Here is a 23,034-nt window from a genome sequence, read left to right as displayed (position 1 = left end):
ACAATAAAGCTACATTGAAAACGCCAAAAAAGGAAGAATCTAAGGCAGAGGTTGACGAACCTGGTTAATATAAAAGAAAAAAAAAACGTCAAAATGACAAGAACCACATGTCATAATAATAATATGTCACTGTCAATATTGTCATAATCAGCTGTCTGTTCTGTTTTGGTTCATTACCGTTGTTGTCGAAAATTAACAAAAACAGGCGGGACGAGTGTAAGATAATCATAGACATTGTATTTTAGTCTCGAATTAAGAAGTGTTAGTTAAGAGTAATAAGCTGAATAAAACTGTGACCTACATTTATATAGCAACTAGATCAATCGGTTATATAACGGAATGGCAGCAAGGAAAGTTCTCATCGGTAAGTCTATTAAGGCCTAAGTAAACTGTTAAACAGTATAAAACATTCCTATTTAATCGGTGTTATGACACAGCGTAAAGTAATCCTGTTCTCATACTGCATACTGCATATATTTGCAGGAGGTGCGCCGGTATTGTCCCGGTCTGTACCCGGCTTTTATTTCAAACATGATTGTCGTCAGATCAAGGATTAACGATCAAAGATTTTCCAGTAATTTTGAAAGAAACAGAATTATTAGTCATTTCATTGACAATTAAAAGATTAATACATATTTTTCGTTTCGATTACACACCTATACCACCAACCGTCAGTTTTGTTTGACCATTTACTATCAATGGGCTACTGAACTATCACCAACCTCAGGTAGGATTGGAGTTCTACCCTCAGACCTGCCATAGATGATCTTTCCTTGAAAATAATTAAAACACTTCAAATAAGTGTAAGCACCTTACCACATCCTACATACTAGAATATTTATTTATTTAAGGCAAGAAGAGTTAAATAGAAGGTGCAGGTAGAACTCTGTAGTTCAACTCCGGCAGCACCACTTTCACACCTGTTTCTGCCTAATAACAACAGTGTTAAGCCCTGTGTTCTGGTTTAGAGGGCCTGGTAAGGGAGACATAATTTTTCTAGGCATAGCAGCTTAGTAATAATCTCATTATATTTACAGGTGGGGGTACAGGCTTCGTAGGTCGCCACTTGGGTGAACTGCTAACCAACAATGGGTATAGAGTGGTGAATGTGTCCAGAATGCCAGGTGCCAATAACATTTCGTGGTCGACTTTGGAGTCCTCGGGCTTGCCAGCCTGCACATGTGCAGTGGTGAACTGCGCTGGACAGATGTTCATGGACTTTACCAGGAGGTGGACACCAGGGTGAGTTTATAAAACTTTTTACTACGTAATGTGTATTTGTGTGTAAACAGTTTTAGGAGTTTTTTTGCTGTAACCACAATCAATACAACTGGGTTGAAATATGAGCAATAAAGAAATTAAAAAACTGCATAATGTTACAAACATTTTCAAATCTTATATATGAGATAGAATTGTTGATTGAGCTGTAGATATAAAGATTTCTTTTTAGGGTAGAGCTAGCTATTTTAATGGAACATAATTTTAACTGTAATGTTACCTCACCAACTCTATACATAACAGCACCTTATTAATGACAGTAATGCTACTAGTGTATAAAGCTATATTCTTGCAATCATAAGTTACATTCGTTCTGAGTCAGTCCTCAGTGGTAACAATGTTTCAACTCAAATAGGACTTATTCTATTTTGGAGAGACTGCTTATCACTGATGCACATAAGCACTACACAACTCTTAAAATGACCATTATTAAAATAATTTTAACTTAATTTTCAGATTTAAGCAGAATGTTCAGAATTCCCGTGTTTACACAACTAGAGCACTATCTAAGGCAATTAATGAAAGCCAGGACAAACCTAAGGTGTTTGTACTTATCACTGGTGTTGGAGCATATGAACCCTCGGAAACCAAGAAGTATGATGAGAGCAGTCCCACTACTGGGACGGACTTCTTTTCAAAACTTTTAGTTTATTGGGAAAAAGCTGCCAGTGTTGACCCTCCAGTAAGACTTGTAAGTATTTTTTCTCTCTATGAAAGGTTATATTAATATTTAATGTAAAATGGTTGTGTTGTGTAGATTATGTGATCAAATATAAAGAACATGATTTGTAAGCATGTTTAATTGGGGTACAAATCGAAGAATATACATATAAGGTAGATACATTAATATGAAGCATTCTTAATTAGTTTTCTATAACAGCAAAAAATCTGTGATCGACCTCCAGTAGGATTTCGCCCTATCAATTGGTCATAAATATTTATGTTTCAGGTAATAATCAGATCAGGGGCAGTTCTAGGGCGTACCGGTGGCATGATACAGAACATGTTCCTGCCCTTCTACTTGGGTGTCGGAGGGCGCATAGGATCCGGTAAACAATACTTACCCTGGATCCACGTACACGATCTCACCAGATTGATACAGTTTGCTATTGAAAACGAGAATGTCACTGGGATTCTGAATGGTGTGGCGCCACAAGTGATAACTAACGAGGAATTCACTAAGGTTTGTAGTATGTAGTGTTTATACCAATCTACGATAGTAAGTAGTATAGTTCGCACCAAGCTGCTAGTCCGCTCTGAAGTTGTTGCGAGCAGATGTTGTCATACAATTTGCTATGGGTACGCGATTCATTTCTATATTCAGAGCGGACTAGCAGTTTTACGCGGACTATACAATAGTAAGTAAGTAGTATAGTAAATAGTAATCAAACGCAGGAGTCATATCTTTCCATGGCGTCCCAGCTTAGTCCTCAGGGGTAGCGGCGCATCTATGGACAACCGCAGGTAGGAATCTAATCATATCTGAGGTTGATTATAGTTGTCCATGGGCGGCAGTAGCCACTTACCATCAGGTGGACTGTATCGTCTGCTACTCCTATATTATAAGAAAAGGTAAGGTTTGGAGTGATACCTGAGGTCAACAACAGTTGCGTTGTTTTCTCTAAGAACTAAGTTCTTCTCGCCTCGTAAGTACGTCTCTTTGGCAAAGGGAGGTTTTTTGCCAGGTTAGGTGATTATGCCCGGGGAGCGGCGGTGTCGCGACAGTGTCAGTTCCGAGCTTGTATCTGTACAAGATGTTTAGAAAACTTCAATCGCGTGATTCAGAATACTCGTGGCGCCCTCTCTTGACGAGTAGTGGGAAGTTGCCACATATCCCTTCCCTTACCCTTCCTTCAAACCAAAATACAGCAGCTCTTATTAATATCAGAAAAAGATGTGGCTAGTGTGTGGTGCTGTCTCCTTTAAAAACCACTTTTAAAGGTTGGAGGATATGTGTACAGAAATATTAAAATTTAATAATGTTTTAATCGATTTTTTCAGGCATTTGCAAAAGCGCTTTCACGACCAGCGTTCTTCCCGGTTCCCGAAGCAATACTAAACTTCCTGCTACACGAAGAAAGGGCTATGATCATGACTAAGGGACAACACGTCACCCCGAAAAGAGTACTCGATTACGGATTTAAGTACGATTATGATAATATTGATGCAGCTTGCAAGGAATTCGCATATCTTTTCCCCGCGAAAAAGTAGCCTAATAAAAATATTTTCGTAACCAAAGTAATTTGGATGGAACTGCTATAAATTTTTCGAATTAAAAAGATATTTGTAGGTTATTTCATAAGTTTCACGTTCTGTAGTTTTGTCGTTAAATTATATAATCAAGAATTAAAGTTGATTCTTATAGAAATATAAACACACACTACCACTTTTTAGCATCTTCTATAACTACCTACTTTCTATCAAGGCAGTAGGTAGTTATAGAAGATACCTTTGTTTTACGCGTCCAGTAAAGTACGGCAGTAGGTACCTAAACTACCTTTTTCTTCTTTTGTTTGATTTTTAGGGTTCCATATCCAAGCGGTAAAAACCAAACCCTTGTACTAAGCCTCCGCTGCCTGTCCGCCTGACCGTTTGTCACAGGCCTGTATTTCTTAAACCGTCATAGATAGGCACTTGAATTTTTACAACGGCCGTGGCCGGGGTGAGGCCGCTATAACAAGAAATACTAAAAATTAAAATAGCTTGAAAATAAATGAGGGACGACATACAAGAAACTGCTATTGTACGGCATTTTTCGCTTTATCTATAGAACCATAATAGATAGACAGTTAAAATTTTAACAATGTATTTAATTCTTTAGCGGCTATGACAACAAATCCTAAAATTAAAAAATAAATAAATATTTTGTGGTAAGAACCCTCCATGTGCGAGTTCGACTCGCACTTGGACAATTATTCGTCAGTTATTTTGCGACACAAGGAAATTCAATCAGCTAGCAACTGTTTTTACGAGCAATTAGTTTCGCGTCAATAATTCTATTAAATATAGACAATAATAAACGAACATGTTATTGATATATTTAAAATGATTGACATTTTATACGGGCACTTAATTAACAACCTTCATTCGTTTTTGCAACAATAACAGAATTAAGATTGCAAAAAAGGCAATCAAAACAAGTTCGAATGACTTATTTGTTCTCTAGATCAAGTGTATCAAGATATCCTTGATATTAAAAGCAAAAAACTGGCAAATTACGTCTCGATGCGAACGTTGTGAAGGCAGGAAGCCTGCATATCAAATGGTTTATATTATTTTTCTAAAAATAATATCGTCAATTAATTAATTCATTCATCAATTAATTAATCAATCAACTAGTTCATCCATCAATTAATTAATCAATTATTTATTTAATACTTATATACTCTCGTACAATTCGGCCAGTAACTCGACCAACAATGTCGACCATGTAGATGCTGCGCACGAGTACAGACTAACAAACACGAACCCTTTGGATTCCTTACAGCATTCGACTGCACTTGCAAATATTTAAACTTTGCATTCGATACTCGTCGAGCACGGACGAGTACATGCGATTATGAGTAATATAATAAATGTAAATAATATATTCGGGTGTATGCGGCATTTGCCATATTCGTTTTCTGCGAGTAGTAAGTTTTATGGTGTGTAAGAAGAGGATGTAAGATCATAGATAAATATTAATAAACAAAACAATCTTAACCAACTGTCGTCTACCAAAGTACTTATAATATATTGTCAAATTACAAACTGGTAGGCAAACAATTGCTAGGATTGATTATTGCATACGGGGAGTATAGGTACATTGTAGGTCGAATGTTTTAAATTTTGTTTTGACTTTGTCTTATTGTCTACAGAACCCTAAAAAAGAGAAATTGAATTATCTTTGCATATTAATTGCAGTTTCTCTATCTAAATTAGCTACATGAATTATATCAATTCTAGAATATACCTATGTATTTTGTTTTTGATTATATTCTTCAATATAAATTTTGTGGTCATTTAAGCATTATCAATTAAAAAACAATTCGTTAATTTTTAAATGTTATGGGCGTGATCATTCAATTACTTTTTATGAGTTTTATATCTGAAAAAGATTAAAATACCTATGTATAAAGTAAAATTAAAATGTTGTTACAAACTAAAGTCACGTGAATAACGGTTATCTATATAACGTAAAGTTCATCCACATTATCGATATCTTACACAAATATGCAATTCTTGTTTCATTTACTTATCTTTTAAATGTAATTTCAAAACATTTACGAATAAAGCTATACCTACATGATATATTACAATGTAGATACACTTTCATAAACGTGATATCACTGCTTTTAAGTCTGAAGTACTAAAAAATATTTGCGATACTTATCTGTAAATATATATCTAGCTAATTGTTTGAGCTTTTCTTTGTAGATTGACGACCTGCATATTGACCTGCGATTATATTGCGATTCTCAACCTTATATCGTCTTTTTTTTGTCGAGGGGGAAGCCTTCAAAAGGTACCCGACAACGTGGGAGCGACGCCGAGTTATGTGGGATTTTTACCGCACTAAAATCCCCCCGGTGGCCGTCCTCTGCGCTGCGTTGAGGGCTCCGGGATCTCCAAAGGAACGCAACCGGAGTCCTCTTAGCGCGTTGTCCCGACGGGCTCCACCCAAGTGAGCTTGACGCTCGCCACACCATCTGGTGTATACGACGGTATGCGACCACACATACCGTCGTCCTTCCTGGAGCCGCTGGCCGGGCGGTTCGAGCTCCCACTCTTGCCGCCCGCAACCCCGGAAGTCCCCTTTTAGTCGCCTCTTACGACAGGCAGGAGATACCGTAGCCCTATTCTAGTCCCGGAACTACAGGGACAAACCTTATATCGTCTATCATCCACTTTTACGATTATTTATTCTCAAGCTTACCACTATTTGGAAATGATCGACAAAAAAATAAAGCTGCTCACAATAAAAAATAAGTCCGGCGAATAAAAAATATCCTCGTATTTCTGGGAACACAAAGCTGACATAAACAACTCAGATATCGCCAATTCGCTTGCAGTATCGTCCACTTTGAGTTGCCTTTACATTGTGTCGTGGGGGCTGGACCTAGGGGGTTAGATCTCTAGCACGAAACCTACATGCATCTTGTTCTACCTAATGTTCTCGTGGGCATGTCAAGTCTACTAATATGCAGCTAATCAGGGTTGGAAGCTATAACAACTTTGCCTACTAAATCTAGGAATAACAACTACCTAATTCTAAAAAAAATAATGCTCAGCAGTGGAGCAGTAAAAATTAGTTCCCTAACTTGCATTTAGTTCACAATTCTATGTTTTTTGCACGTAGGTACATATATTTAAACTTAAGAAGACAATAATATTGTAATTTCGGATTGAATCTTTCAGACTTATGGAATGATACCTACTTGTAGATTATTATTTTCAGGGTCTTAAAAATTGTGATTGCAATAACCGATACAATTATTGTAATGTATTGTCATAAGCTATTTTGTGGTGTACTTAAAATGTTACTTGGTTTACGAGCACGTTTTTGTGGTAAGAACATTAAAAAAATCTTATAAATCCAACCACCGTATGTTAATAGGCTTCTTTTTTGCCGTTAACTTACAGACTTATTATTTTATATATATTTTTTGACTAAATAGTTCAGAATACGGCATGCTGTCACTTTATGTAGTTACCTACAAGTTTAATAGAAGAGTTACTATGTGGTCCGTGATGTCAAAAATGTTGCCGACCGCTGAACTAAGATATAAACTTCTTAATTAAAGTATAGTATACTATAAAGAAAAGCACGTTTATCTAATTTCGCAAGAGAATAAAATACCAGTCTAAATTAAGGTTTCGAAACTGATTATAATTATTATACCAGAAATAATTTCTTCGGTCAGAAATACCAGAAATGTTTTTCATAGTTTTACATTAATATTCAGAGTTCTCAATAAGTTCCTCCATATAATTTTTGTTTTACTCTCTTCTGAAGTATATGAAAACCAAGTATAGTCCGCGCCAAACTGCTAGTCCGCTCTGAAGTTGTTGCGAGCAGGTGTAGTCGTACAATTTGCTTTGGCGACGCGATTCATTTCTATATTCAGAGCGGACTAGCAGTTTTACGCGGACTATACATACCTACCTATTAATAAGAAAAATATGGATTGCTGATTTTATGATCTTATCCACTAATTTATGTTAACTGTTAAGTAGGTAAGTATACTCTTGTTAATAAAGACATTGTTTTTACTTGTCCCTTTTATTTTTTTATTTTTAATTTGGATGGAAATCAAATGTAACTACAGTAAGCAAAAAGTTCCCTTAAATATATTTACATTAAGTATCTCATTATGATATTGAAGTTTTGCTTAAATTCAATGATATGTTGGTTTTTGCCTTATTCTGATTAATTTCAAAACAATTGAACGCATGTTGATAGGACTTTCTTGTATTCAACAATAATTATAGTACAATCATTGTATTCATCAGTCATTCATTAATCCAACTAAATTTTCTCACTGAGACATAGAAAAATAAAAGATGTTAGTATGCAAATTATTTTATTACGAATCTTATAACAAAAACTTGACATTGAATCGATAAATATTAAGCTATAACATAATAGATATATGCATACGTAACATACTTTCAAAATAAACATTCATAAACCTTTTACACTTTTCCTGCGTTATAAAAACGTTAAAATTATAGGCATACCTATTTATAATTCAATATTATCTACTTAAATCATAGATTAGTAAAGATTACTCACTCCTAACAAGAAAATGTACCCAGTTTTGAAAATTGAAACAGTTGCGTAAAAAAGTTTTGCCACGTCTCCGTGCTAAAGTGTCCTTAAAATATTTGAAATTAGTATTATAAATTATTTAATTATCATGAAAATTACGCAGTATTAGTTATTTATTCGTAAATTTTCTCTAAAAATGTTTTTATTTGTCAAGAATTCAAAAAAAGAACTTACGATAATAAGCCATTTGTGGCTTCATTCAATATCAAGGCGGCGAAGTATCTTTACTAATCTATGACTTAAATATAGTAAATAAGTAGAATATAATACAGATCTTATTGGAGCCATACTTAGATGAGTAAAATAAATTGATCACTCCTAAAAAAAAAGTGTAACCGGTTTTGGGACTTGAAATTTGCATGAATTCTAAAATGTTTGAAATACAATTTTTTTATGTTATGTATACGTAAATTGTCTCTAATTATTTTTTTATTTCCCCAGAATTCATACAATAAATTATAAAACCATCATTTTGTTGCTTCATTCAATTTCAAGGCGGTGAGGTATCTTTCTATTTTACTTATCAAAGGAGTCATAGTAAAACCCTACGACCCTACGTATCGAATGACCTACGATGTTTCCGGAAACAATTAATCGATTATATCTAAACTAATTATTCATTATATCGTTTTATAACTATATCTTCATAGATAAATTTGTTTTATTCGTCCCTTCATTTATTCTATTAACACAATTTCTTACTAAACTACTCACTTGATGGCAAGAATGTTTCATTCTTTGGTATTTGATTAATTTATATATAGTAACTATTTCGAAGTACATACTAAAAATAAAAAGAGGCAGTGTATGACATTAAATGATAGATAATTACTTCTACGAGAATGGAACATTCCTTGAATAGAATGCTGACAATTGAACAGTAGATTTTTTTGTTTAAAATTTCAATACATTATGCAACATGATAACAGTCAAATACCCTATACTTAATTAATTAGATATTTTGTCGCATCTCATGACCGAGAATATCTTCAGTTGGGATCCCTTTAAAATTTTGTAGGTTATTGTTTGAATCTCTTAAAAATATGGATTTAACACATTACAGTGATAGAGATAGCGTATCAGATAGAGAGAGCATAGAATTAATATTTTTAATTTTATTTCTTAGTTTTAAATAATCTTAGAAAGTTTTAAACCAATTTTGACCAAAATTTAAAGAAGGGAAATATAGAACTTATCAGCAAGTTACTGAAATTGGAACTGATGCTATGGAACAATCATTGAGACCATAATAACTTATATATAAAATATCTGCAAATAAAACATTCATGATTAAACATCGAATTTGTTTGTCGTACCTATCTAACCTTACCTAACCTAATCTGTGGTCATGAGATGCAACTTAGATGCGATAGATTCAGCGGTTTCCACGTTACATATCACGGGGTGTCATCAATCTTCTGGAACTCCTCGACCAAGCGCGTGACGTAAGTGCTGAGCATCTCCTGCCTCATGCGACCCACGTCCAGCACCTCCTCGTGGTTGGCTTCAGCGTCATGTTCGTAGCTCGTGACGCATTCGTTCGTGATGAGGGAGAGCGCAAAGACGTTCATGTCACAGTGACGAGCGGTGATCACCTGTTTGCATGAATTTATTGAGAAAAGCAGATTTTTACAGAAACACAAGTCGTAAGGGAGACATTGGTATTTTTTAAGGCATTCCAGCTCAGTCCTTAGTAGCGGCGCGTATGTGATCGACCTCAATGAATCTGGTCTTGTCCGGGGTTGATTGCAGTTGCATTGGCGGTAGTAATTACTCAACATCTCGTCAGCTACTTCTATATAAGTAATATATAAAAAAACAACGCTACTGTTCATACTAGCTAGGACTATATTGTAACTGATCTTGTTAACGAATAGTAAGTATTTACATTAAGTTTCATTAGCTTTTAATTCTACTCCTGGTATTTGTTTAATAGTTTAACCTTAGTTGATTTGTCTTAGATCGCCTTATATAGATTGCCTTTGGTAGATTCCCAGGATAACGCACTTATCTAAGGTAAATAGCATTCTGTACCTAATGGAAATTAGTAACAATGAAGAATTAACATTTTATGGAAAGTTAGCTACATGTCTGACTTGTCATAGTTTCAGAGAAGTTTAAATTATGCCAACGATCATTTAGCCGGTTCGAAACACTATCGCTCCTCACCTGAGACCTGTATTCATTTGTATAGTACGAGTAGTAAGTGTAACAATTGTATCAACGATGGATATTATAAATACCTCGTGCACTGTTGACATGCCCACAGCATCCACACCAACCATCTTCAACATGTTGAGCTCGGCCACGGTCTCGAAGTTAGGACCACCGAGACAGGTGTAAACACCTTCTCGTACTATTTGCTCTAGTTTCAGTTCTTTCGCTATCTGGTAACAAAAAATAAGGAGGGTAAACAGAAGACAGTATATAAGCAAGTGTTCTATTCTTCTCTCGATCTCTAAAAGTGAAATATTGAAGCTAGAGTGTCCTAAAATGGTTTTCCTATAATCGCCTTGCTTCGCTGTATGATAATGGAAAATGGATAAGTACTATCTCCTTGTGGTGACAAGTTTCAGTAGGACACCTACGAATTTCATTGAAAGAGTAAAGTAAAAGGTACATTATAAAATTTGATAAGTACTCAAATTTATAATATGGGTTCGACGTACGGGCAAATAACGGGAGCGTTTAGGCCCTAATAAAACTCTTATTCCCTGATTTGCCTATTTATAAACCTTTAAGATTACTAAAATTAAATTAATATATATTTAATTGATAGAGACGATAATCTATTCATGCTACTTATGCAATTTTATCATAAGTACGCACTTAACGTATAACCTTCGATAACCCCTTGCAATTTGCCACTGAAGGGGGCATTGTAATAAAATTGATAGGTGGATAAGTTCATTTTGATTATAATTTTAATTAATGACGTTAAAAATAAATAGCAAACTGATATTTTGAGACAATTAAGAAGGTTACACACGAGCGACAGGTTGATAGAAGTAGGTAAGGCTGCATCGCGTTTTTCGCGTTCAATAATTGAACAATTATCCCACCGTCTATGCCCACCGTCCAAAAGTAACTGGGACTAATACTCAAACTTGTGCGAAATGTAGCTTTTTATCACTGCATCCTGCTTTAGAAAAACAGCTAAGTAAATCTTCGGATGCCGATGATGAAAGTAGCATGTCTGCTGTGGTATACATACCTCTTTAGCGATATTCCTGAATACATAATTGTAGGCCTTGTTCATGGGTGGGAAACGAGGTCCGAAGCGCTCATCATTAGGCCCGTGGAGAGGGTTGTTGCCAGCGAAGCCCATCATGTTGATGTGGTCCTTCACAATCATCAAATCTCCAATTTTGTAGTTAGGGTTCAACCCACCAGCGGCGTTCGTCGCTATCAGGGTTTTTACGCCGATAAGCTTCATCACGCGGATTGGCAGGCAGCACTGAAACAAACAAAGATGTTATTATTAAATATATGTACGTACTACTATACATAGGAACCTGTAGTTAAATGTCTTTGAAAACAAATGACTTAGCTGAATTACAGGTTATTATTTTTGTTTTTTTTTTTATTTTTTATTATATAATAGTAGCAGGCGAGCATGCAGTCCGCCTGTTTGTAATTGGCTACTGCCGCCCATGGACATCTGTAATCAACTCCAGATAGGACTAGATATTCCTATCTGAGGTCGGCCATAAATGCGCCGCAACCCCTGAGGACTAAGCTGGAACGCCTCGAAAGAGTTTGTCTCCCTTACCACACCTTTTAAATCGAAACACAGCAGCGCCTAGCACTGCTGTTATTAGGTGGAAATAGGTGTGGCGGTGGTGCCGCCGGAGTCGAAGCACAATGAGTTCTACCACCATCAAGATTGTTTTGGGTTTTGCCAAAACACGCCGAAAGTGTAACTGTAACTTCTATATACTTAACATAATATAATAAATTCTTATTAGGTATTCCAAGTCGTGTAAATGAATACCACACAAAAATTGTCTAAACTAAGTTTAGACAAAATTTTAGATTAATAAAGATAACTAGATTACCTACCTAGTTCGGCTAATTTTCATACAATTCAGTTAAAACGTGTTTATGAATATTTTATATCATGAAATAGATATTCCTATAGATAGCTACATAATTGGCTATTCAAGTTAACAAAAACATGAGTTATTCCCAGCCGTTTTGATGAGCGATAAGGATTTATCATATGAATGGGCTTAGGGGAGCTAGTAATTGGTTACTTATACTTTAGTAGGTACCTACTACTATTTATTTAGTGCATGTACTTGGTATAAACTTTTCGCCCGAGAACACCCTTTACCAATCCAGGACACAAAGACACAGACACAAACACAAGACTCAGAGGTGCATGCCTGAGATTAAAATCGAACCCTCCAATAGTAGTAGTCTGATTACTGATTCTAGTATTAGTCGTATTACTCTTAATATTCCTCTGACTTAGAGAGAAATACCTTTGATATCGGCTGAATCTTTCCCAAAATTTGGTACTTTAATTCACAAAAACTGTTATAACGGATTTATTTCCTGATTTCGTGCAAAACACAATCAAAAATATTGAAATCACAAACAGACATACAATTTATATTTACGAGTATATAGATAAGAAAGATCTGGATTGGCTGATGCAAGATGCCCGGGCGACCCCCAGCGGAAGGTTATCGATTGTTTAGCTCCAGAATACGAGAGAACAAACGACGCATTAAGATAAACTTGAACAGATTATTTTGTTGATGGTTTTATTCCTCCGCAAATATATTTAAAAAGAAATAGTCGACGCCCATTATTTATCTATACCGATAAATGAAACTGACTTATCTGTCTACGATTCCAAATTAAAGGAATTTTCTTACGTATTACGTATGCATAGAGTATTATTATATACATGTTATACGTAAGTCTTGACATGAAACCAGAATGGATGTCATTATTTTTATTGGTTCTTCTGTGTTTATATTACAAGCAAACATGGTTTATCTACAAATAGATAGATATTAGCTAACATAAGTCAAGATTTGGAAGCTAACTACTAATGTTTGTAGAGATTAAATCAAAATTGGCAGATTTATAAACAAACTTTCAACCCCTATTTAATCGCCTTGGAGTGTCACATCAAAAAAATATTTTCTTTGTTGATGGCTACATCAAATGAACCCGTTGTCCAAATTTCATAGTTCTTCAGTATTTTAGGTTCTGTGATGATTGAATGAGTATTCTTGCGCATCTACTTACTGTGAGATATCTATAAGTTTTAAATAAATAACCGAAAAGCATGACAAATTACTATATTACAAGTTTTTTTTTATAATATAGGAGTAGCAGACGAGCATGCAGTCCACCTGATGGTAAGTGGCTACTGCCGCCCATGGACATCTGTAATCAACCCCAGATAGGATTAGATATTCCTACCTGAGGTCGGCCACAGATGCGCCGCTACCCCTGAGGACTAAGCTGGAATGCCTCGGAAAAGTCTGTCTCCCTTACCACACCCTTCAAACCGGAACACAGCAGCACCTAACTGCTGTTATTAGGTAGAAATAGGTGAGTACTCGTATTTACACTATCCAAAACTAACTTAATTAATGTAACGAAATCTACGTCTTTACGTAGTTTCTGATGTTTCAGCCGGTAGATATTTAAATGAATCAATTAATTTAAATTAACATTATTGACATAATTGCATACTTACAAGAAACCTTACGTAGGAATTGTTTCATAAATTTATTTTACATTATGAAATTATCAAATAATACGTTAGTATGTACACAGATGTTCATAATACAATTTTAAAAATATTGCAAAGTATTCATTATTAGCTTTAGCTTCGCGACTTATCTTATGTACCCGATTTTAAATGAAACATAGGCAACATCATTAGATTTTTTCTTAGAAAAATTAAAATGCTTAGGGCTTAGTGTGACAAAGTGTGGGCCTAAGAAATAGTAATGAGATATTTCAAATACGTTTTCAGGCGTAGCGATTTAGTAGATCTTAAATAGGATTAGACGCCTGGTTTATTGTATACTAGCTGACCCGGCAAACGTTGTGTTGCCATATAAATAAAAAAAATATTAAGGGTGAACAACCCTTATCACTGACGGGTTTGAAAAATAGATAGAACATTTGAAACTGCGATGGTAGCGAAGTCTGTCGAATCTAATGTGAAACATTCCAAAATCAACAACTACTTACGAATTAAAAATTAATTAAAAAAACCTTTTCCCACGGACTAAATTATGAATTCTCAAGTCCCCTTGAACACACGCAACAAATTTCATCAAAATCAGTCCAGTCGTTTAGGGGGAGTTCAGTGACATACACACGCACATAAGAAATATATATATAAAGATAAGATTGAGATCCGGGGGCTGTTCAGACTACATAAGATGAGGTAAGATCTAGGCATTAAAAAATACTGTGCAAACAAAAACAGACGGAAATACGCTCAAAACCGTCCCACGCTAAAATTATGATTAGATGTAGGTAATCGTAATTTTATTCAACGCTAAAAACACTCCACTGTTTCTAAAACGCGCCAAAATAACTATTTCAAAAACAACGAACTAAGTTTAAAATATCTTTCAGTAATATTTTTTATATAAAAAACAATATTTACCTTCCAAAGAGGATATCCCTCGTAATAATGGAACCGTCCCTGCATAGCCACGACAGATACTCCCGCGATCTTCCCGAAGACCAACCTTCCATGGTGGCCTTCCACGGTACTCACAGGGAAGTTGGGAATGTCCTCATAAGGAATGAACTCCGTATTTGTGATATTCTCCGCCAGGGATCCTGCGTTTTAATTTGTTTGAAATTAGAATAGATCCAGTAATAATATAAACGATTACATTATTTGATATCATTGGATAATCTGATATCTGTAGCGATTCAAGCGATTTTTCAAATATTTTGAATTACTGAAAACCATCATAAAAATGAATTAAAAAAAATAAGAGACCCACGCGCATTGTGTAATCAGTAGATAGCTACATAAGGGTAAAAGAAAAGGTGGTGTGGTAACCAAGTACCTACTTGCTAGGACTTGGGTTTTTCTGTGGGTTTTAATCATTTCATCATTAATGTATTACTATCCCATTGCTGGGCACGGGTCGCCTCAAATAATGAGAATGGTTTAGGCCAAGGTTTGCCATGTTGGCCAAGTGCGTATTGTTAGACTTCACACACATTTGTGTACTCTTTTAAATAATTTAGGCGTGTAGGTTTCCTCACAATGTTTTCCTTCATCGTTTAAACAAGTGATAATTAATTATTGCTACGCCCATAACTTAGAAAATTTTTAGTTGCGTAGAGTGTCTAATCTCGGAGAGTTGTTAGAAAGGAAAGTTAAGAAGGCCTCATTATGATGTTGATTTTCCGAGAAAAATCCAATGTTCAATATTAGTCTCATGATATGAAGGAACATGCTATATAATTGAAGCAATAGATACCCTCGTTCCAATACGAACCCATCCCCGAGCCGCAAATGATTCCTATCCGGGGCCGGACCGTTGTTCTCGACAGCAGGAAGTTAGCAGTCTCGAGCAAGGTCTCGTATGAGTAGCTGGAACAATAAATGATCTATTAGATTCTAAAATTATTCTGCATAGGTATGCAACTAGAGCGCAATGCGTATGCAGTTTGTACTCTATAGATTCGTCTTTTTTAAACTTAGTGCGTATATCGTAACATAACTAAATTGGATTTATTTTCAATTCATTATTAAAATTAAATGAATGAAAAAATTAAACATTATATTCAGTGTATTAATTTTTCCGAATATAACTACTTTGACGCTTTTTTTTAGTCTCCAAACTACAGACAGGTATCGGGCAATACTTTAGTCGTGCTTCTAATCGAGCTTTTAGAAAAGTGAGTTTGCAGGAAGTAACACATGAAGGTGGTAGAACCCTTAGTGTTTCGACTCCGGCGGCACCACCGACACACTTATTTCTACCTAATAACAACAGTGTTAAGCGCTAAATACTAAAATTGTATTAACAACAAGAGGAGACATTTAAATACGACTTTATACGCAACGCGGCTTATTATTTTGTGTTTGTTACAATTCATGTTTTGGTACAATAATGTGCAACATATTCCTATAGCGTTTATACTTATCATATAACTTCTAACGTACCTACATAGGTAATTATATCTGTACCCTTACCATGAGTTTTTACGTTTTGACAAATATGACTGTTTTGGTATTTGTTTACGTATCTATTTGCCCATACAAATTCCAATCAGCGCCCCTAGCGGATTGTGTCAGAAATCGTATGGGCCAATACGTAAACAAATACCAAGACAGTCATATTTGTCAAAACGTAAAAACTCATAGTATGGGTACTGTACGCGCACATTTCTTTATTACTCTACCCACCCGCTCTACTATTAGTCCATTGAAATGTTACATTTGGGCTACGATAACCAATTAAATTTATTTGATTTTTTTAGATATGAAGAGAAAATTTGTTTTAATCTAAATCCTAATTTGTGGGTCGTCTTTTTGTCAACCGCCATTTTGGAACAGGTATGCAAATCGTTTTCAAGATCTATTATGCTAAGTTTAAAGTTTTAATATACCTACCAAGGTCTTAAAAGTTTTGATATATCAAGGAAAGACAGGACAAGACATCCACAGATGTTTTACGCACTTGTATTTTATGTTATGATGCTTACTATAAAATACTGAGAAGGAAATGATTCGACACGTGATTCAAATCGTAATAGGGTTGCAGTTTCTAATTTTATTTTCATTTCTTTGTTATATTTGGAAAAGGTCGTGTCTACATACATATATGTATCAGTTTTGAGAATAAAACTTTATAATTGTAAAATTACAATTTTTTTGAATATGATACTTCAGTATCATACAAAAATGTATATTTACATGGTTGGTATGTTTTTGTTCAAGAAACACCAGACAAAGCGTGTAAATATTGCAAGATCTTGCATCATTACATAAAAACGTGTTTTTTTTAATACAGATAATTTATTTAATTTATGTAGGTGCATTATAAATACAATTAACTTACCTAATAATTTAAGTAGAACGTATCTTTAGATAATATGTTATTTCAATTCAATTTTGAAAGTATAATAATTTCATCATCATAATATTATTTATTAATTATGTGCCACAACTCTATAGTTTATTGATAGCAGAAATATCTGTGTTTCAGGCAATTATTTAATAATATATACGGAGATATAATTATTGGTTTCACGGCTGTCATCCATGGTCAAATTTGCCTACTATCTGCTTTTTTAGTCATATGGATATTAGACATTAATTAAGTAGGTATATTTTGATTTAATAGTCAAGTAAAATGTAAAAAGAAATTATATAAATCATTGTTCATAGGTAGGAAGTATAAGATACACTTTTTGATTATCGGATATAAAATATTGAATTTTATTTATATAATTGTTAATTCGTGGAAACATTTTTTTTATTCCTGCTCCATATTCTAGTTTAAAATTCTATAAAAGTCCTAGTAAGTAATAATATTTAATTTATTTCAAAACGTGTTTTTAATCATATTTATTTAATGGTTTTGTTAGTGTTCAATTAATTTTTATGTGTCATAAATATGTAGGCACCACAAAGTCGGCGTGCGTATTTTGGTATGTGTATATATCATTATTATTTCCGCCTTGGCGAATTATTTTTTTTGCATAAATATCTATTACCTTGTACTGGCTGAAAGACTTAAAAAACTACACGGAAATCATATGTACTATATTACCTATTGTAATACTAGCGAGGTGTAATTGGTCACGTACGAAAATATATAAGTAAGTACATAAAATTACACCTACATACAGGTAATAATAATTTTGAAAATGAAATGAGTATACTGAACATAGAGCAGTACCTACCCTGAGTATGAGTTTTTACGTTTTTACAAAAATGACTGTTATTGTATTTGTTTACGTATTTCCCATACATTTCCTGTCAGTTCTGATACAGTCCGCTAGGGGCGCTGATTGGAAATGTATGGGCAAATACGTAAACAAATATAAAAACAGCCATTCTTGTAAAACAAAAACGTAAATACACATTTCGAAGGTGGTAGAACCCTTTTGGTTCGACTCCGACGGCACCACCGCCACACCTATTTCTACATAATAACAGTAGTGTTAGGCGCTGCTATGTTCCGTTTCGAAGGATGTGGTAAAGGAGACAGACTTTTCCGAGGCGTTCCAGCTTAGTCCTCCGGGGTAGTGGCGCATCTGTAGCCGACCTTAGGTGGAAATATCTAATCCTATCTGGGGTTGATTACAGATGTCCATGGGCGGCAGTAGCCACTTACCATCAGGTGGACTGCATGCTCGTCTGCTACTCCTATATTATAAAAAAGGGTACAGTGGTCACTACATTGTGTTAGCATACCGATAAACAATATAATAGTACCAGGTTCTATTGCAATCTATCCAGGTTCTATTGGTTCTATTGGGTAGGTGCTATTACAGTATATTTGTAAGAACATGGTAAAATATATCTCTATAAAACTAAAATCCGAAGAACAATATTGAGATAATAACTTAATTTTAAAACCATTTCATTATCCAACTTATTTTAAAATCAAGTTATTATAGGTTAATCTAAATTCCCGAAACACGCGAAAAATGTCTTGCCTTATTTACATAATTTATGCTCATACATTGTAAATGTGTCTGTGAGAGTGATATTCGTTCAAGGTTACATCGGAATACATATAATATATGCAGATGAAAAAGAAATATTTCCATAATAAGAAATTTCATATACGACGATTGCGGGCAATTTATCCAATTTTCCATCCAAACTTCGCTTAATAAGATCGAATCTTTAACTTTAATTTGCAGTACATAATTGTCTATGGTAGGTAGACCTATTAATCTATGGTAGAACCACAAAATAAAAAGGAATTTTATTTGTGGTGAAATTTTGAATAAAATGGTTAATAATGTACATGATTATTACAATCTGTATAATATATTATTAATCTATGTTTATAGTTTTGGATCGTTGATCCCGACGCAGAAAAAATATCTTACCTATATACAAAATTTTCGTGTCACAATGTTAGTTACCATGCTTACTCCTCCGAAACGGCTTTACCGATTGTCACCAATTTTTATATACATATTTAGTAGGTCTGAGAATCGGGTACTATCTATTTTCATACCCTTAAGTGATAAGGGTTGTTCACCTTTAACATTTTTTTTATTTATATGGCAACACAACGATTGCTGGGTCAGCTAGTTATATAAAGTTCCATTTAATCTTTTACACTCTTTTCATTTTAAATTTAATGTTTTTTTTTATAATCTATGAGTAGCAAGTGTATATGCAGTCACCATGATGTTAAGTGGTTACTGCTGCCCAAGGACGTAGGAATGGCACGCAAGAGTCTTAGAGCCCTATTAAAATTTTCAATTTTTTTTGTGAATATTGTATTGTATTGTATTGTACAAATATATCCACGCGATTGGAACTACGCAGGTACTGCCAATAATAACCTTGACTTTTATTTGAGTTATATATTTTATGCAGTAATTTGCATAATTTAATGAACGTAATTGGCCGTGGAATGTGTTCAATTGTAAAAGCATACTTTAAGGATAGGTTGCTTATAGGTAAATATTAATTCTTACCATTACAATGCAAAAATATAGTACAACGGGAAAAAGTAAAGTACTCAATTACTTTTTGCCATCTCACTTGAACATTTTCGCTGACTCACTATGATACAAAGTAATGCCCATTTTTAATAATCAATCTAATTGACAATTTATTTACATTAATTATTGTCGAATTTTGGACTTTTGGAGGTAAAAAAATATTGATTTATATTAATAAGAGACGTAGGACGATGTACTTAATTTTGTTTGGATGACCTCAATTTTTTCACCAATTTCGAAATACGTATTGAAAATAGAAATAAAAAACAATTTTATTTATGCATATAATACCATATATTACAGTATAAGTGGCAACCCTAATTAGGGATCAATGCCGAGCAGCGACATCATTATATCACAATATCAGTATACCACATGTGTTTATAAAGCAAAGTTGGAATGCGTTGATAACACTAAGAGACAAAACAATGAAAAACACTTCGATAACAGCTTTTGACAGTTGTATCGAAATTATTTAATTACAACTAATTTATTTATTAACCAAAATTCATAGTTTTAGTTCTAGCCTGCGATGATTGGTCACTAAGGAGGTAGGTATAGTCCGCGTAAAATTACTAGTCCGCTCAGAATGTAGAAATGAATCGCGTCGCTATAGCAAATTGTATGAATGAATACACCTGCTCAGAACAACTTCAGAGCGGACTAGCTGTTTGGCGCGGACTATATCATGAAACAATTAAAACAAGTTTTTTGTTTCATGGTAGGAATCCTTTCGCTTTTAAACATAATATTATATATGTTTATAACAAAATAAGGCAAGCATCTCATAAAAATGTCTATGCGGACCGCGCGGTGGGTGTGTCTTCTTACAGGTTTACTAAAACCTGATTTCAAGATTCTGAGAGATGCTAATAACCTGTCATTATAATCTCTCATGTTGTACTTGCCCGATCTGTCTCATATGACATTCCTCACAAGAGATGTGTTTCATACAGTGGCGAACTTCACGTAAGGGGTAATAAAAATAGGGACAAGGTTATCAGCGATTCGGGGGTTCAAACTCCCCTTGAAATCTTTAAGTTGGTAGAAAAGGTCGTTGACATGGATGTTATTAGGGTGGTTAAGCGGGTGGAAACCCTTCCCTAGGGAAGGCAAGAAAAGAAATAATCTTCAAACAGCAACACCAGTTTTGATTTTTTTGGCGATTAATTTGAAAATCTCATAATTCCTGGCAAGGTTTCCTCTCAATCGAAAATCAAATTCAATCCCTCTCTAAACAGCCATAACTAGGCCCTTAAAATGCCTATATATTTAGATAGACTTATACCTAAAGAAACTCATATATTTAATTCATGTATGTACTCGTACATGCTTAATGAACTATCAAAATATTTGAAGATTAAACAGGAATGATTCATGTATTTACAAATGTATTGAAACTTTACACCATTATTATTAAACAGAAATTACGTGACGATAGTGCCACAGCAGCTGCTGAATTTTTGTGACTCATTTTTTAAATTACACATTTAAATCCCGATGCAAAAGTGTGTGATAAATTCTACGTGTATGTAATTAACGAATCCATTTTGATATAGTTTTTGATGTAGATTTGTTTGCAACATCACTTAAATTTAATTGTTCTTAGCTATGATTAAATAAACTTTGAGCTATTTGAAGATTATCAGCTCTTTTCTAAATAAAGTCTGGGTATTTTTCGTTCTGATTTACTCTGCATAATCTCTAATCAATTAATTTACAGAAAGTATCTACAACGAATGTTTAGTGATATAAGTTAAAATTTAGTGTTGTTACAAAATATTGTATAGAACGATACACGTATATGATATTTGTATTGCCACGGACCGTACCTGAGACCGCTGACACGATGTCTGCGGGATCTTTTTCATAAACATTTTTTTTTCCAAATATGGCTGTTGTAATTTCTATTGTGGAACACTCCTTAGCCGCGTTCGCGCTAGTCTAAAATAGCCTACTCTATTATTTCTTGTCATCTAAAATGATGGATGAAGTTAGAATACTTCATTTTACAATGTGTTTTATATGCATTGAAAGTACTTATAAGATTTAAAACAAAACACACGGGTTGTTTAATAGTAATGACGATAATCTATACAGGGTTATAAGTAAATTTGTATGAAGCAAAATAAAACTTTTTTTTATCGTTTCATAAACATGTACTTTTACCAGGTTTTTATTTAAACTGCTCGAATTAAATGTTAGGTACATTATATTTAAAATCTACATCGGTAAACTTCTTTGTCAGTTATCTGAAAATGTTGAATATATTTAATTGATTTCTATTTATTTATATATTGCACAATGTTTTAAAAAATTGTGACTTATTTTAGACGAGTGCTGATAGATTATTTATTTATAAATCTGTTCTATGTAAATTTTATTCTACTGGTATAATGTAATGTATTCGACAATATGCTTATTGTCGGTTTCAGAATTAGCACATTCAATCTTTGCACGACGCATGACCCGTATCAATTAACCCTCATTTAGTTAATATTAACAGAGTATACAGTATAGTGTGATCTTGAGACGTACTTTATTTAAGATAAAATATCCAAAATCAATCAAAAAATACAATATTGCACAAGAAAATCAATTTCTAGAAAATTTATTAATTTTATATTCATTATCTCTTTGTGTGTTCAATAAATTTCCAGATTTGTTAATTTTACAATTGTATTTATTTTCATTTTGTGATCTCTTTGTATACTCGCTGCAGTATATATCTTTCAATAAAATATATAATTTGCAATAAAATTATATATCTTTCTTTATATATCTATAGGAAAAAAATTCTATTATAAATATAAGAAAATCAATCAAAAAATTAACTAAATGCGACAGAAATGTAGATATTTTTAATTCTAGAAATAAATATATACATAATTTAAATTTGGATATTTTTAAAACATTTACTTTTAATTAACAGGAGTTACGAAAAATAGTATTTGTTGTTAGTTTAATTAGAGAAAAAAAGCAAAATATAACTCAAATACATACCCTTTGCACCCATTTCCGTTACTGCCTCCATTTTCGGTTTCAACTTCAGGCAACGCCTTTTTTGCGGGCGAAAAAGTAGTTTGACTCAAAACGCTTGCATTTATTGGCGCCATCACTATTTATTCGATCAGATGTTTTGTTAAGATAAAACTAAGTGGAAGGGTCTACAGCGGTCGATAACACAACATTAAATGTGATTCTCGGGACACTACGTCACTTTTATAATGATTGGCCGG

The 23,034-nt window shown here is 33.9% G+C and overlaps 2 protein-coding genes across 3 annotated transcripts; one reads left to right on the top strand and one right to left on the bottom strand.

The window, feature by feature from the left end:
• The first annotated feature begins 119 nt into the window (after positions 1-119).
• Positions 120-5,675, top strand: SDR39U1 (short chain dehydrogenase/reductase family 39U, member 1). Its single transcript, XM_073091693.1, has 5 exons — positions 120-364; positions 1,038-1,242; positions 1,735-1,969; positions 2,228-2,461; positions 3,280-5,675. Exons 1-5 carry the CDS (start codon positions 340-342, stop codon positions 3,487-3,489), a joined length of 909 nt encoding a protein of 302 aa, XP_072947794.1. The 5' UTR covers positions 120-339; the 3' UTR covers positions 3,490-5,675.
• Positions 5,676-7,828: 2,153 nt separating this feature from the next.
• Positions 7,829-22,999, bottom strand: LOC140756228 (purine nucleoside phosphorylase). Of its 2 annotated transcripts, none has more exons than XM_073091690.1 (6): positions 22,799-22,999; positions 15,574-15,686; positions 14,739-14,917; positions 11,304-11,546; positions 10,333-10,476; positions 7,829-9,684 (listed from the first exon to the last, which is right to left on the bottom strand). In XM_073091690.1, the coding sequence occupies exons 1-6, from the start codon at positions 22,909-22,911 to the stop codon at positions 9,487-9,489; spliced, it is 990 nt and encodes a 329-aa protein (XP_072947791.1). In that variant the 5' UTR covers positions 22,912-22,999; the 3' UTR covers positions 7,829-9,486. The 2 variants fall into 2 exon arrangements, with proteins under 2 accessions (XP_072947791.1, XP_072947793.1); XM_073091692.1 differs by having other exon boundaries at positions 15,592-15,686; positions 22,799-22,998.
• Positions 23,000-23,034: the final 35 nt, after the last annotated feature.

The sequence above is a fragment of the Epargyreus clarus genome, unplaced genomic scaffold, assembly GCF_041222505.1.
Source record: "Epargyreus clarus isolate Ecla_fem2 unplaced genomic scaffold, WU_Ecla_fem_2.2 ptg000034l, whole genome shotgun sequence".
In the NCBI taxonomy this organism is placed as follows: domain Eukaryota; kingdom Metazoa; phylum Arthropoda; class Insecta; order Lepidoptera; family Hesperiidae; genus Epargyreus; species Epargyreus clarus.
Note: the sequence above shows the minus strand (reverse complement) of the source record. Positions and strands in the feature narration are given on the sequence as shown.

Bases quoted from the DNA above. Each gene is read 5' to 3' on its own strand.
- SDR39U1 (XM_073091693.1), top strand. From the start codon at position 340: ATGGCAGCAAGGAAAGTTCTCATCG. The intron at 365-1,037 runs GTAAGTCTATTA...TTATATTTACAG, and splicing joins AGCAAGGAAAGTTCTCATCG to GTGGGGGTACAGGCTTCGTA. The intron at 1,243-1,734 runs GTGAGTTTATAA...CTTAATTTTCAG, and splicing joins ACCAGGAGGTGGACACCAGG to ATTTAAGCAGAATGTTCAGA.
- LOC140756228 (XM_073091690.1), bottom strand. From the start codon at position 22,911: ATGGCGCCAATAAATGCAAGCGTTTTGAGTCAAACTACTTTTTCGCCC. The intron at 15,687-22,798 runs GTATGTATTTGA...TTATTGTTCCAG, and splicing joins AACGGAAATGGGTGCAAAGG to CTACTCATACGAGACCTTGC. The intron at 10,477-11,303 runs GTATGTATACCA...TTTTGTTACCAG, and splicing joins TCAGGAATATCGCTAAAGAG to ATAGCGAAAGAACTGAAACT.